The 15,863-nt window shown below is 50.4% G+C and overlaps 1 protein-coding gene across 1 annotated transcript in view; it reads left to right on the forward strand.

Moving 5' to 3' along the window:
* Positions 1–15,863, forward strand: part of UBN1 (ubinuclein 1) — a 2,005,314-nt gene that overhangs the window by 515,104 nt on the left and 1,474,347 nt on the right. Inside the window, exon 5 of the mRNA XM_069646040.1 lies at positions 9,510–9,644. Coding sequence (XP_069502141.1) covers positions 9,510–9,644 — 135 coding nt within the window. The remainder of the gene's footprint in view (positions 1–9,509; positions 9,645–15,863) is intronic.

Raw genomic sequence — 15,863 nt, forward strand, 5'->3', positions numbered from 1 at the left:
CATCCATTCAAAAATCAAATACCCATTACATGATACATAACCAATGAGCAGTATGCGCATGAGTCCAAGTCCGTCAGACTCACACAATGGCAACACATGACTGTGAAAACCCAGATTGTGACAGTCAACAAACCAATGAGAGAAGTCCACACAATAGAATCAAAAGAACAATGTATTAAAATGTAAGAAGGAAAAAAAAAGAAACACCTAAATGAATACACAAAGTAACAGGAAAAAAAAAAAAAATTTCTAATGAAAGGTGAAATCCAAAAGAACGGGTGCAAAGTCAATCAAAATGGAAATCAAAAACAAACACATTGCCCCATGGTCCAAATAATAAAATCGAAAACATCCACAAACTATGTACAAAGATGATTGTCCGGGTCCAATATCCCTAAAAACCATAAAATGAAACCTACCCAAAACCTAACTAATGCGAACTATATACAAAAAACGTGGGCCATTGTCCAATCAACCCAAATAATAAATAAAAATAAAGGAAACCTACTATCTACATAACTATATACAAAGGCGGCGGGCCAGTCCTGCGGCTCACTGAGAGATGTTATGGGCCAGGGCATCATCGAACTCCCTTTCTATCTCCCCGAGGCGTTCCTCCTCAATGGCCCCGAGGGCCCGCAGGGCTGACGCAGTGTCCACCTCCAAGCCCCTGCGGATCTCCTCGAGGCACTCGGCACGCCTCAGGGCCCTCTGCATGGAGTCGACTGCCCTGACCATAGCGAGCCGCCCCTCTTCTGCCCGCCGCCTCTCCGCATCTATTGCGTGGCCTAACCGCTGCCACACGGAAGACACATTCTGTCCAGGGTCCTCCTGCCCTCCAGCCGATGGCTGCCCCTCCGATGTTGATGGCCCCGAGCCATGACGCCTCCCACGTCGCTGCCGCTGCCTCTGCAGCCACTGCCTCTGCCAGCACGACGGCATCCAGGCTGATGGTATCCACCGACGCCGTTGTGCACGTGCCCTGCCTGATGATGCCGGCACATCCTCCACCTGCAGGGGTCCAGTTGCCATGGTGTCCACACCAGCTTGACCACCGACTCCCGACTGTGGCAGGGATGGGATCCCCACTGAGCCGGCTGCATTGGTCGGGGCAGGTCCACAGGGGGCCCTGGTGTCAACTGGGCCGGAAGACGGCAAGGAGAACGACCGGCGCATACTTTCCACAGAGGAGGAGATGCCCGACACATTGGCCATCACCTGCAGAAAACCCGCGCCAATGGCAGATCCCAACTGGGCCACGTCGGCACGGTGCTCTTCGTGATGATGTGCGTGCTCCTCCCGGGAAGCACGCACGTCATCACGAATGACCCCCGTGCGCAACGCGACCCCAATCAGGACCTTTTCCATGCGCCCACGGGTCCCCTCGTCCGCAGGTGGAGGGGAGTCAGATGACATAGACACCCCCTCCACCTGCGGACGGGCCTGGGACGGGGCATCCATGCTGGTGCATGGTGGTGCACTCACAGGGTCAGGGACAGCGACATGCACAGGCACCTCCACGGCGACCTGTGCTGCCTCCTGCCCCTGGCCCTGGACTGCACCACTTGCACCAGCAGGGATGCCCCCACCAGGCCTCAGGTGTGCCTCAGTCTCGGCCGCCTCCTCCTCTGTAGAAACCACCAACCTGGATGGCTCCTTGCCCTCTTCCGCTGTAGCTGGCCCCTGTGGGGGCTCACCCACCCCTTCCGCCGCAGCCGTGGGGGCATCCCCGCCGTCTACCTCCACAGCGCCGTCTCCGCCCTCTCCATCACTAGCCGCTGCATAGAGGGAGACATAGAACACAAGCATCAGGGCACTGTACAATGGTCCGCTACACAGGAAGCAATATCAGATGACTGGCAATGGTAAAGTACACTTCTATCATGTCCCTCCACAACACATGGGTCAGGCAATACACACACGCAACACCCATGGTCCATGGCATGCACATCAACATACATGTCCACTGCACTCTTCTAAAGTACGATGTCATGGAACACACATGCATCATTGGTCATGCAAATCACACGCACACACTTCACCTCTGTCACATCTATGTGGCCTCGTACATCACAAACACAGTGGATACAAGGATGATTAGGCAGCATCAGTGAATCTGTACAGTGTCACAGACATGTGTCATGCATCCATGCCATTCAAAAGTCACAGACATGCAGGTCAAGCACACCGACCTCGACACCATACATGTACCTGGCATCAGCATCCATCCCTCACCCACACCCATGTCCACGAACATACACTTGCATGCTCACATGTGTCCAATCTGCATAGGCCTCCTCAGGTTGCATAGCAACACATACAACAACCATGTGATCCACAAATTACTGGTCGCACATGCATCGCCATGACAACACTGCACACATACATGCCTACAAGGCCCATTCCACACATACAGCATCACACAACCAGCACACTGCAACATGCACTGTCTCACACAGCAATGCCTGCACACTTACCGCTCAACTCCAGACGGGTCTCCCTCTCAAGGACCTGGGAGTGGAGCGCTGGGTGTATGCGTGCCAGGACCCTCATTTGGATCGAACTCATGTGGCCCCGGCCCCCCTCCACGAGGCGCCGGGCCTTTGAGAGGGTCCTGGACCTGCAGTCCTCCCAACGCTTCCTGACATGTCGGTTGTCGCGGACTGCCACCCCCTCCGCGTTGATGGCAGTCACGATGTCGTCCCAGATCCGAGTCCGTCCTTCATAGTTGGCGCGGCTACTTCCGAAGAGGGCATCATACTGCCCCAGGACTCGCTCCACCAGGACCCCAACCTCGGTGACACTGAAGCTGGGGCCCCTCTGCCTCTCTGGCTGGGGGTTGCCAGTGGTGCCAGATGTTTCAGTGCCCGACATGGCAACCCCAGAGGCAGGAGTGGGTGGGCAACTTGGTCCTGGGGCTGGGCTGTGGAGTGGTGTTCTTCCAGTCGGGAGTCTTCAGTTCCAGCAGGGGTGGACACAGCAACTGTACGCCTGCAGATGGCTGATGTGCAGGCACCAAATGGCAGGGCACGGTGGCAGCAGGCAGGCAGGCAGGCAGGCAGCAGCAGATGGCACGTGGGAGGCTGCTCGGGGCACTGGGGGGCAGTAACTCGGCCTTCTGGGCAGGAGCGTGGTCTTCCGTGTGTGAACGCGTGGCCAGCTTGATACGGAGTGAATTGGCACGTGAAAATCATGCACGTCTGCGTGGAATCCGAGGAAAGGCCCTCAGCGCGTAAGCACGTCAGCACGCGTACGCGATTTCATTGGTCCAAAGGGCCAGGCGCGTAAGCGCGCCTATGACGCACGGGTGTTTCCCAACCCACGTGAAAAATAAACACGTGCCGCGCGAGCACGTCAGCACGCGTACCCGATTTCATTGGTCCAAAGGGCCAGGTGCGTAAGCGCGCCTATGACGCACGGGTGTTTCCCAACACGCGTGATTGGTCCAAAGGGCCAGGCGCGTAAGCGCGTCTATAACGCACGGCCGTTTCCCAACACGCGTGAAAGAAACACAAGCCAGTGTCAATGCGTGTGATTGGAGGCTGGCCCTTCAGCGCCTACACGCGGAAGTGACGCAGGACCTGTGGGCCTGCATAAAAGGTACATGTAGAACGCCATTTCCTTGTACGTGCTTTTCGTGGAGAGCGAGTTGGTGTATTCTGTACTTCTTGTCAGTTGACACGCGATTTACTTCACGGCGTTCAAAGGTCGTACTCCCTGTTACCTCTGACAGCTTTTTCTCTTTTGCTCTTTTTCCTGGGCCTGTTTCCTCACACAGCGTTCCCTTCTACTGTTGTCCTGTCTCCTCAGACAGCGTCCCATTCTTCTTTTGGCGGGGGTGTTGCCAACGCGCACACGCGCGTCTTTTTGACGGATTTCTCCCTGGCAGACGGTGAGTTGCGCACGCATCTATCATCTGTGCTTGCCCCGTGTGTCACGTACCTCTTCAGAGGTCAATCTAGGCTGCGTGTGACACGCATACGTTCATTACTGTGTTACTGGATGCCACAGCGTAGTGCAGGGTTTTTCATAACCACACGTGGTCTAGGAGGGGTATCGTGCACGTTCCTTAACTTTTTTGGGGTGCCTGTGCGTTGCGTGACCCGTCATCTTTCCCCAGGGGTGTCATATAGCCTTGCCACTGCACTAGGGTACGAATACCATCTGGTACCCAACCCCTTTGACACCCAATTGCCCAGGACAATTGTGCACACCCACTCCCATACGCACAATAACATCAGTGCCATGGTTGGGAGGCGTGCAAGCCGTAAGGGTGGCAAAGGTGGCCGAGCCACACGTGGTGGCCGTGGAGGATCCACTAGGGGACGTGGTTGTGACTTGCAGGGTGCCCCTGTCCCCCCCAGTCTGGAGGACCAGTCAGGGACACCCATGCCCCACCCTCCCCCCCCCCAGGTTGAGGGTCATGTGGCTGATACCAACCCTGATCAGCCCTTGTTGGACCAGCCCATTGTGGCACCAGACCTGTCCGAGGGTGACTCCATCGCTGACATCCAGGTCAGCAGGTCCACTGCACGTGCACCGGTGCACATTGGTGTCATCAGGACACGCGCATCTATGCCAGATAGGTCATCTGCTGCCCCCCGTGGCCAGGGTGTGGCTCCATCCACCCCACCTCTCATACACCCTGCCAAGACTGTGTCGGTCCTAGTTCATGCACCTCAGATCAGGCCTGACCCTATCCCTCTACCCCCAATGCCTGCACCTACTCCCATGCTGAGTGTGCAATCCCACACACCCAGTACTGAGTCCACCACGGCTCCTGCCCCTAGTGTCCACAGCGGCGTAGGACACTGTGGATCCCCACCCCCTTCCAAGCGGAAGAGGAAGAGTGCACGTCCGGCACAGGCTGATGCCCCAGGCACGGCTGCACAGTCCGGCCCATCAAGGAAGCCCAGCTTCACAGACGCCGAACTGAATGCACTTGTTCAGTATGTGTCAGACCATGATAGGGAAATGGTCATCGTTGCAGGGTCCAAGACCAAGCTGCGAAAGCCTGATTGTTTTTTGTGTAGGATTCCCATCTCTGAGACGTGGGCCTAAAGTTGCAGCATAGCTACTTTCTCGATAAGTTTCAAAAAGAATAAAGTGTTTGTAATTGGCCTCAAATTTGCTGCATCATTAGGATCTAATTCTACTTTTTTAAATAATGGTGTAATGCCAACATTTTTGATCAGAGACGGAATGTTACCAGTCAGAAAAGAGGAATTTACAAATCTGCGGAGGAAAGGGGCAAAAATGTCCTTCTGCTCCAATATGATCTTTGAAGGGAGGAGCTCACCCGGACAGCTCGTGGGATGCATGTTTCTCAGAATGTTATGAATTTAGTCTATTGGTGTGGGATATGTTCAGGGCTCATTTAACTCCCAGCACCAAGCAAAGGCTTGCAAGACTAAACATAGATGCAGCAGTTATTCCTGGAGGATTGACATTGTTGGTACAGCCACTGGATGTGTCCCTAAACAAGCCATTTAAAGATCGCATTCGAGAACAGTAGAATGAATGGATGGTTAGCAGCGAAAAGTCATTCGAAAAAGGAGGAAACATGCGTGCTCCACAGTTGGATGTTTTGTGCAAGTTTGTCATAAAAGCATGGAATGATATTGATGCAGAAACAGTAATCAAGTCTTTCAAGAAGTGTGGCATATCAAATTAATTAGATGGTATGGAGGACGACTACTTGTGGCAAGATGAAGAGGAAGCCGAGGCTGAGACCACGCCATCTGATACGGAATTCGATCCATATGATGACTGCCATACAAATGTATCACAAGATCTCATTGATCTACTTATGATATCAGATGACGAACAGGAGGATTTTGAAGGCTTTTAAAAGAAAACTGTCACGCCAGCAAAACCTGTACAAATACTGTAGCTTGCAGTTATGATGGGCTTTGCTAACTCGCCAGGGACTTGCCCGGCACTTGCTCTCTCTCTCTCTCTCTCTCTATTGTTTGTTATCTTCCTCCTATCATCATCAGTTCCAGTTTGGTTGACAGTTTAGAAAACAAACAGCATGACAACTCCCATGGGTTTATTGTCTTATCCTCCCTTTCAGCTTGAATTAGGAAAAGTTTAATCCACTTGCAATGTTTAATGTTTACATGTTTGATGACAAACAGCCTTATGTTTATAAGTTACAGTTTCCTGCTAAGTACCTGCATATCATAAGCATTTCAATTAAAATTACCATACTGAAATCAATTCTGATGTTTTTTTTATTTTTATTTGGTGTGCGCTGGAAGAGTTGGGTAGTCTTATACGGCAAGTGTATCCCAAACTCTATATTTTAACTGAAAAAGTTGGGGGTCGTCTTATACGCCCAGTCATCTTATACGCCGGAATATACGGTAGGTTTAATAATGGGATTGGTGCTTGCAGGTTTCTCTCAGGATCTAAATAATCTGAAGAGTTCCTTGGTCTGGTTCCCAGCCTGGAGGATTTGTTCATTGTAAAAATGTTGTTTACTTTCCGCAATTTTGGTCTTGTAATCCTTTGCATTAAGCTTCCAGGCCGCCAGATTTTCAGAAGTCTTATGTCTCAGCCAAGTATGCTCTGCTTGTCTTTTTGTGGTCTTTAGTTCAGCCAACTCAGGAGTAAACCATTTATGATGGTTAGGGTTATCTCTGATAGTTCTAGTTTTCGGAGGAGCCGCATGATCCAACATACTCAGGATCTCACCGTTATAGGTTTTAATAAGGACTTCCGGATGGTCAGAATCATTAGTTTTTGTCGTTATTGTGGCTAAACATTTTACGAGAATAGGTGCAGTAACAGTCTTCATGTTTCTGTTAAGCACTTTCCGTCCCGGTTCATGCTTTCTAGGTGAAAGTAATGGAAGTGTTATCTGAAAAGAGGTTGAGAAGTGGTCCGACCAGATACATGGCGTGGTGATTATGTTATCAAGAAGGATGTTTCCACTTCCCACCCAATCGAGGGTATGTCCTTTTGTATGGGTCGGTTCACTATTATATATTTTTATCTGGTGGCCATTTAGGGCCTTCTCAAGTACAAGGGCTTTGTTGTCCTTAGAATGACCCTTCCAAAGATTGAAGTCACTCAATATCATTGGGTGAAGTCTGATGTGTGAGCGTCAGAAGAAGCAGCTCTGCCGTGTTGAGCGGTTCTCTGTCGGGGAGAGGGTCCAATCCTTCTGTGGAGGAGAGCGTATTGTTGTGTAACGTTCATATGGTGTAATGAAGCGTTTTATACAGGGGGGTTCTGGCGCTATGTGAGAATCTGTGATGATGTGATCCCAGGTTGCGGGCTCTCTCTCACTGCAGCCACTCGTTCTGACTGTTAGCCCTGGTGTAGAACTCCAGTGGCCTCTGCAGCCCTATGTCTGGGGCGCGGTATCATGCATTAATGTTTTGGCTTGCGGTCACTTCCTATAGCAAGCAGCGCGTACCATCAGAGTTTTGCAGGGGCCTCCATCCAGGAGAGGGGGGCTTGCATGTGTACGAGTATTGAGGAGGCACTGCGTACCTGTGTCTTGTCTTCGTCTGCTTCGCCGGTCTCGCTTCCAAACTCTGTTGTCGTTGGCCGGCCGATGAATGCACTATGGTGCGGGTAGGTTAGGGCAGGGGCTGCCGTTTCCTCTGATCCGAAGCTCCGCCACGCTGGTTCACAGGAGGGGGGATGGCTACCCCGCTCGCATTCCCGCACACAGTTATTGTCGTGTATCACAAGGGTACCGGCACCGATCGCGACCCAAATTATATCAAGAGATGCCAGAGAACATCAGCCACCCCATTCCGGGGGGTCCGCTCGCCGAGGATGTCCCGTTCCCCAGGATGAGTCTGAAGGATTTTGCAATGCTGCGCAGCTACACGCTCAGGCGGCCATGTCTGTTGGCGTCCTACAGCGCCACTTCAATGTTTTCTTGCTCTACAAACTTCCTGAATTGGTTAATTCTCTGGATAGAGTATGTTTGTCAGGTGACGGCATATGCGGTTCTGATGTTTTTCTGCCTTTTTGATAGTCCCATTTCATCTTTTGTGCTTGTTAGAGGGAAAGCGTTAACAGGTCTCTTTGTCCTCGTACCATATGTGGCATTCCTCCTTAGGAGTGAGGGCAGCTGGCCCTTGATTTGTTCCCTGGTGTGTAGCCTTTCTACTGGAGTGTCGATCTCATTTACAGGGCTATTGTTATTAACTGAAACTGCAGTGAACCTACTGCCAGGAGCTTTATATGATGCCTGGTATAGTTGGTATTTTTTGTGGAAAGGAGTTTGTTTGTTGGTTGAAAGACGCACATTTATCTAGGGAACACCTCCGGAGGGAAAAAATTGACTTGGATTATGATTCTCTGCTGCCAAATGACTGGAACTACGTTAAGGGTGGGTGAAGGGGGCGGGAGCCTCCACATAACACCACTGGACTCATCATTCACAAGCCTGGGGAGACACCGGCTCCCTCAGTCACCCCAGTAGGTGTCCCCAAAGGGACTTTGTCAGAGAACGAGCTAGGGTACAGGCGCACTGTAGTGGGGTTGTAAATGGGCTGTAACCAGATGAGGTCAAATAAAAAGCAGCCTTACTTTGAGTGTAGTGTTGCTTTGCATGGTCTGTCACAAGAATGGTGTATTTCTGTTAATTTCTGTCACCTATGATCCATGACTTTAATAGAAGAGTGGATTTTTAATGCAAAACTATGAATCAGGACAGGTGATGACTTCAGAGATGCTATTCACAAACAAAATATCAGTCAAGCTTGTTTGCATCATCAAAATGGCATTTTAGTAGAAATATACAAAGCATTTTTCCATGGGACACCCGAAAACTAAGAATAATACAGGACAAAGATTCAAACATTCCTGAGCTATAGAATTTTTAGAGAGCCTGGGTCTTTGTTGAGTGTGGAATTTTATTTTTGGCGTACAGCGGTTATGAAATTAAACTAATTATGTGATCCTGTATCAGCATACTGTTAGTCATTCTCATTTTGGAACTGTTTTAGGGAGAAAGGGATGGTGCCGGGTAGCATTATGGGGCTTTTGGCCTTCCAAAGTTGTCCTTGACTGCCAGGGTGGCAAAGTGGGTAGCAGGGGGGAATGAAGTTCTGAAGGGTGCAGGAGTTGATCTCACCCTAAAATAAGTCTGTGGAAAAACAGACACACAGACAATTTCAGTTGGGAGGTGCAATTCTGACAGGACCGTGGCAGATGTAGAAACATGGGTTGCTGGTCATCGCATCTGGGGTATCTTCCTTCATAGCTGGAGGTAAAACTAGCCAGTTTCCGGGAAGTCAAATGTGCTGATTTATGATAGTGATATAGTGATTCTGGAGAAATTTAGTACTGGGTAAGTAACTTTTTCATACCTGTACTATCTGTGTGGTTTGGAATTGGCCCCATTATTTACAGATGTCACTTTTGGGATAGGATTGAACTTCTCATAACATTAAACTCCTTTGTCAGACAATATTTTAACACCGGCTGTAGACATGCGCCCACCATAGCACTGATTTTGCTGTGTTTATCTTTTATTGCAGTATGATGAACTCGTTCCTGCCTCTCTAACCACGAAATATGGGGGCTTTTACATCAACTCAGGAACATTGCAATTCAGACAAGCATCAGAGTCAGAAGAAGACTTCACTAAGGAGAAGATCAGAAAAACTTCCAAGGTGCGTCCCTGATTTTATAAGGGTGTTTAAAGAAATTCCTCAATAATACTGCTGTAATGTGTCCAATGTTTCCAGAGGTCAAGCAATCGTTTTGGGTCATCTTGAAACATGTTCAAATGGGCCTTCATTAGTATTTGTTGCAATCTTCCTTTTAGTTTCTTTGCTAATTTCAGAACCCGGAATAATATTTGTCCAGAAGATCTAACGTATATTCCTAAATATTGATTGTTACTCCTTTGTTCTGCTCTCCCTCCTTCTTAACTGGTTGATAATCTTGCATCACTGGCGGGACCAGAAATAAACATCAGCAAAAGAAAGCTTTCACTTAGAAAAATGTAGAATGGGACTGCTATACATGAGGATCCCTCCATGCACTAGGGCCTCCCTACACCCACATATGCATTATAAACAGCTGCTTCTCAGTTCCTGTTTTTTTCTGCATTATCGAACGACGTGGAAAAGAGTTTCTCTTAACATCTCCTACTTTTTGGGATCAGTATAGCTTTTTGATGATCCCCTTGCTGAAGGTTTTATTTTTTCAGTTTAATTCCTATCGTTTTTTCTAAAGACTGCTTTTCCAAACATGCATTCCCTTGACGACTGCTTAGGATGTGCTAAAGACTTTTCAGCAGCTAGAACACACAGAGTTTGTGTCAACTGTCTCAGGAACTTTCACCTGGTAGGTTTCTCTCCTTTCTGGTTGGCAGTTAAGCAGAGATTGCTGGAAACATGGTTTGTCTCTATCATGTAATAAGTTTGGTACCACCAACCCCTTTGTACTTAGTTGAACAACAGAAGGTTTCACATCCTTCGGGTAAGAAGGATTTAAGAAAATATGTAGTGTCTGAATAGGTACATGCTGTTGGTACCAGTGATAAGATCGCACCCTCCGGTACTAAGCAACCTCCCGTTCAGGAGTTCACTGTGGGCGTACGCCCCTGCAAGTACCTTTTGGCATGAAAGCTTCAAGCTGATCAACTTGGCCTGTGGTAACAGACAACATTTCTATCCTATGGGAAGGTAAGGATGGTATTGCAGAGAAGTGCAGCATCCTTAATTTCAACCTAAACAGCTAAAGTACACTCTGGGGACTATAAATGTCTCAAGATTGAGTTTAAATCCCTTACTTTGTAGGTTGGGTCCCTTGTACTTCACATTCTCAGTACTGATAAGCCTATACGAAAGACACCTAGGTCAATTAGTTCAGCACTAAAATGCCTAAAACCCACAAAACGTGGTGATTCTTCTTTAGATCACCCGTCTAGGCACCAATATAAGAGGTGTCAGAGAGCACATACTGCATCTGTCATGGTAATAAGCTCTGCTGTGAATAAGTGCCCATCAAAGCATAAGAAGCATTGAGGGCATAGACATGTACCTTCGCACAGAACAGTAATTCAGAAACTGTTCATATTTTTGACACATAGATTGGTGACTCTTCTTTCAGTCCAACTGATTATTTTACAGTATCTGCACAGGCACATCTTTCTGAGAAGAGCATCTCTCAGTTTTCTCTGGGATACCCCTTTCCTTGCGCTCCTCAGTCCTTTACGGCATCCTTATTCCTCTTTTACCGGCAGGTTTCACAGCCAGTTGTTATTAATGTGTGTATTAACACAGCTTCAACTTATTCATTTCAGTTGTTGTGCCACCTTTGTTAGTGCACTCTTCCACCAACCCAATGACAATATTGAAGGGGAGGCTATTGTGCATTGTCGTGGCTGAGGTAATAATAGACAACGTGAAGCCAAGGTCTCAATTTAGTTTCTTTATGGGATAGTGACAGCATCAGGGAGCTGATTCTGTCAAGCTGGGATGGAGACCCCACTCAAACTGGGGCAGGACACCTACCAGGTTGTTCGGCAGAGCCAGTCCTGCTCCAGAGGAGGAGTGAGGGAGTTGGGAGGGCTGCAAAAGTCAAGTACCACTTTTTAACATCCTATATCTACCATGCCCTTTTCTGGACAGTTTTCCCTTTCCTTTTTTTCAGCACTCCAATGCCCAGATGTCTGTGCGGCAGAGGGGGGAACAAGCAATCCTACAGCGAGAGAGCCAGCAGTGAATAGCAGGATGGCAGAGTGATACACATTGCAAAAGGGCAATTGGGAAGCTCAACACTACGCATCTGTGAATTTGGGATATGAGTGTATTTGAGGCAGGCCACCCCTAAGGAACTCGGGCAGACATGCGCTTGAAGCTCAAACACATAAGGACTTTAAGAGAAACTGTGTGGGGGCGTGGCCGGGAGCCGACCTTGCGGCATGGCTCCTTAAGAACTCGGAGGGGGAGGGGCCGCTGTGTTTAGCGCGGTCAGCGTCCCCAGTCCGCCATCGCCAGCTCCAGCTAGCCGCGGGCCGCTGCAGGGGCCCGAGAGCACCATCACCGCGATCCGCTTCATCGTGGGCCAAGAAGTCCCGCGACCGCAGCTCCGGGAGAGCAGCAGGCGGAGACCTCCCAGCAACAGCCGCCACACCCTGCGGGATCGGAGCCAGGCGCGGCAGAGCGCCACTCCAACGGACCGAAGCCCCGCTCCAGGTCCCCCTCCTTTCATCACCCAGCCATCTTCAGTGGCAGCGCCGACCACACGCCACATACCACAACGGGCAAAGTCAAGCAAGCAGCCTGCGCCCGAGCCCCTTCATGAGGGCCCACGACATACACGCGGCACCCCCTCCCCATGACCCTGGGGGCGGCGATGGACTCTTGAACACTCGGCCGGCGGTCTCCTCGGCGCTTCACCGGCTGGCGCCCGGGACACAAGGGTCCTGCAAGCACCCACACAAAGGTTAGTCTGTAGCAGAGGGAGCGCCAGCTTGCGGAGCAGCCCACGCTCACGTTAACGCCAGACAACGGCTGCTTGCCCCGACCCATCAGCCAGCAATAACTGCGCTCTCTAGCCCACCTGGGATTGCTTCCATGCAGGCGCCAACACAGACAAGCACATCCACGGGCGAATTAGCAATTTCACCCGCAAGTACAGCAACACGCCGTCCTCTACTGCAGTGGCCACCACTCCAGGCTCTCCTCCTGTCTTGGTCTGCAGCAGCAACTCAACTCAGGCCCATGGGGAGAGTGAGCAGAAATCTCCGTAGCACCCCAGCGCAGGCACCAGGCGTAGCACCCCGAGGGATTCCCCGGGCGGGCCAGGCGGGGGCGCCTCAACCCGGTAAAAAGGGAACTGCAGACCAAGTGCATTTCAGCATTGCACCGGAGCACAACAGATCATTGAGGGGTCACCCTAAAGGGCAAACTCCACAGTTCCGGTACAACCAGCGGCCCCCACTCCAGTCCAGGCGGCATAGCATGGCAGAGGCACATACTACTTCCCCCCTTCACGGGACACTTCAGGCGAAGCTCCAACCCCTATCCGCGGAAGTGCCCAGGAACCGTAATCAGACCATCTGCACCTACACCTCCCGACAGACAGAGCTATGTCCAAAAGCAGCACAACTGCAAAACAGGTGGACATTACAACAATGATGACCAACACGTGCCAGAACAAAGCAGGAAAACCAGACCCGGTTGGTGGGGCAACGGCCGGCGGCGCCCATGCATCAGAACAGGCGCAGGCCTACCATTTCGCCAGCAAAACAGACCTAAAAGATCTTCTACTAGCTCTCACCAAAGAGATCCAAAAGGGCACAGACGAGGTCACCAAAAAGATTGTCTCACTGGATAGAAGAGTGGAGGGGGGTAGAAAAACGCACCGAGGAAGTGGAGAACGGCCTTTGCAATAACACATTTGAGCTGGAGTGTGGCCTAAATAGAAGAGCGGCCCTGGAAGCTAGATGTGACTCGCTCGAAAGCAAACAAGAGGATATAGAAAATCAATCCCGGCGCAACAACATTCACATTCGCGGAATCCCGACCACAGTCACTAACACGGAACTCGAAGGCTTCACCAAAGACCTGTTCAGATTCATTATAACATTACCGGACTGCCCCTCTAGAAATTGACGGAGTCCACCGCACAGCGCCAAGACAAGCATCATCCTCTCCACCGGACGTTCTCGCCCGAATCCACTTCTTTAGGGTCAAGGGGGAGATAATGAGGGAGGCCAGATCCTCGAAGTAGATCACCTTCAGAGGCGCCAACATCGCGTTATACCAAGACCTCGGAAGTATAACCCTCCAGAAATGGAATGGCTGCAAGAAAGGAAAATACAATATCGCTGGGGCCATCCAACAGCCCTCTGCTTCGAATGGTAAGGGTCTTGCAGGCCAATCCGTAATCCTAAGGAGGCAGAGCGGTTCCTGGGAAAGGGACTCACCGACGAGGACTCTGAGCCTGCTACACGCTCCCAATCATTACCCAGCTCACCAACAGCTAACCGCTGGTCGCGTACCGGCAAGCGCCGCAGGCCTCGGGGCTCCCAGAGGCAACAAGATAGGAACTGATCAATGAGCCCCTGCAGCTTGCCCGAAATGTATACGAAAGGTTAGTGCCATACCTCCATGGGGCGCCCTCGTGCTGCGCATGAGCCGGCACTGCGATAGATCCTCCATCTAGCCCCTATGGGAGGGGGAGGGAGCTGGCACCCACAGGGGTGCCCACATACACGTAGCTGTACACAATTCCATCTCAAATTCACTTGTACCATCCTTAAGCCTGTGGTTGCAGCCCTGCATATATTATCCATCTCCGCAGGCCGTGACTTCCGACGACGGGGCTGACTAGTAACCCCGCGAATGAGCTTTATGGTCTCATTCCAACAGTTTGTTGGGGGAGGCAGGGGGGAGTTAAAGGGCCCGGGAATAGTTTAGCTCCCAAGGGACCCCAGTTAATGGTTATAGTTTCACGCACAGACATCGGTAGCCACAGCACTCTACTGCACACACATGGGAACCCCTCAAAGGCTCCCCTAGTGCTACACATCACTATCGACACAAAATCAATCGTCACCCCCCCATAGTCAACAGGCTCAGACAACGTTAGAGATGTCCGCATTCTGACCTGGAACGTCCAAGGCCTTAACTCGCCAAGGAAGCGCAAATCGGTGGAGAATAGGCTGGCAGCGCTAAAAGGAGATGTGGTAATCCTCCAGGAGACCCACCTCCTGCCAGCCGATGAGCATCAAATCAAATTTAAACGCTTCAAACAGAAATTCTTCGCCTCCATTGGCGAGGAAAAAAGGGGTGTGGTGATCCTATTAAGCGACAAGTTCCCCCTGTCCAGCCCCACGGTCAAAAAGGATCCCGCGAGCAGATATCTCCTCATACGTGGGCACATTGCGGAGCAACCAATTACAATCGTGGGGCTATACGCCCCTAACACAAATCAGGATAAATTCATTCTTGAGCTACTCCCGCCACTGCTAACCTTCACCACAGGATTCCTCCTAGTCGAGGGGGACTTTAACACAACCCCAGATCCCATAAGGGAAAATCGCTGCCCCCAACCAACCTTGATATCACCCGCGGTCTGGCCTTAGCTAGGCTGCTAAGAGAATCGGGCACAGTAGATATATGGAGGGTAGCAAACCCAGAATCTCACGATTATACACACTACTCAAACACGCATGGAGGGCACTCCCGCATTGATCTGTTACTAGCCACCAGCACTGTTTTCCCCTGCTTCAGCAACATTGAAATACACAAGCGCATGGTATCCGATCACGCACCAGTATCGGCGGATCTGTCAATTCTGGGGGCCCCTTCCCTCCTTCTAGATTCTGGAACCTCAATAATAGCCTTCTATTAGATCAAGTGATTAGGGGAGAAGCCGAAGATGCCTTAAGCAATTACTTTAAAGAAAATCAGAACCCCGAAATCACAATTGGACTACTGTGGGATGCCATGAAGCCCATGATAAGAGGGGTATTTATTAGGGCAGCCGCTGAGCAGGCCGGAATCTCCAAAATGTACACACAAGTTCTAGAATCCAAAGTCTCAGCTTTAGAAAAAGAATTAAAGACCCAATTCTCTAGAAAGGCAGACAGGGAGCTAAAAAAAGCTACAAGGGCGCTGGAAATGCATTGGGCTGACCGCACCGCAAAGGCCCTGGCGTACACAAAACAGTTTTATTATCATAACAGTAATAAGGCAAACGGGTTATTAGCATACAAACTACAAAAGACACACAGTAGAAACAATATCATACGCCTCAAAGGGCCGGATGGGAAAAGCAAATTCACCACTTCTGACATAATTGAAACCCTGGCAGACCACCACAAGTCTCTCATTCAGGGGCCACTTTCTTCTTCAGAAGATAGAGATCGG

Source organism: Ambystoma mexicanum, chromosome 2p (genome assembly GCF_040938575.1).
Source record: "Ambystoma mexicanum isolate Mex_15411 chromosome 2p, UKY_AmexF1_1, whole genome shotgun sequence".
In the NCBI taxonomy this organism is placed as follows: domain Eukaryota; kingdom Metazoa; phylum Chordata; class Amphibia; order Caudata; family Ambystomatidae; genus Ambystoma; species Ambystoma mexicanum.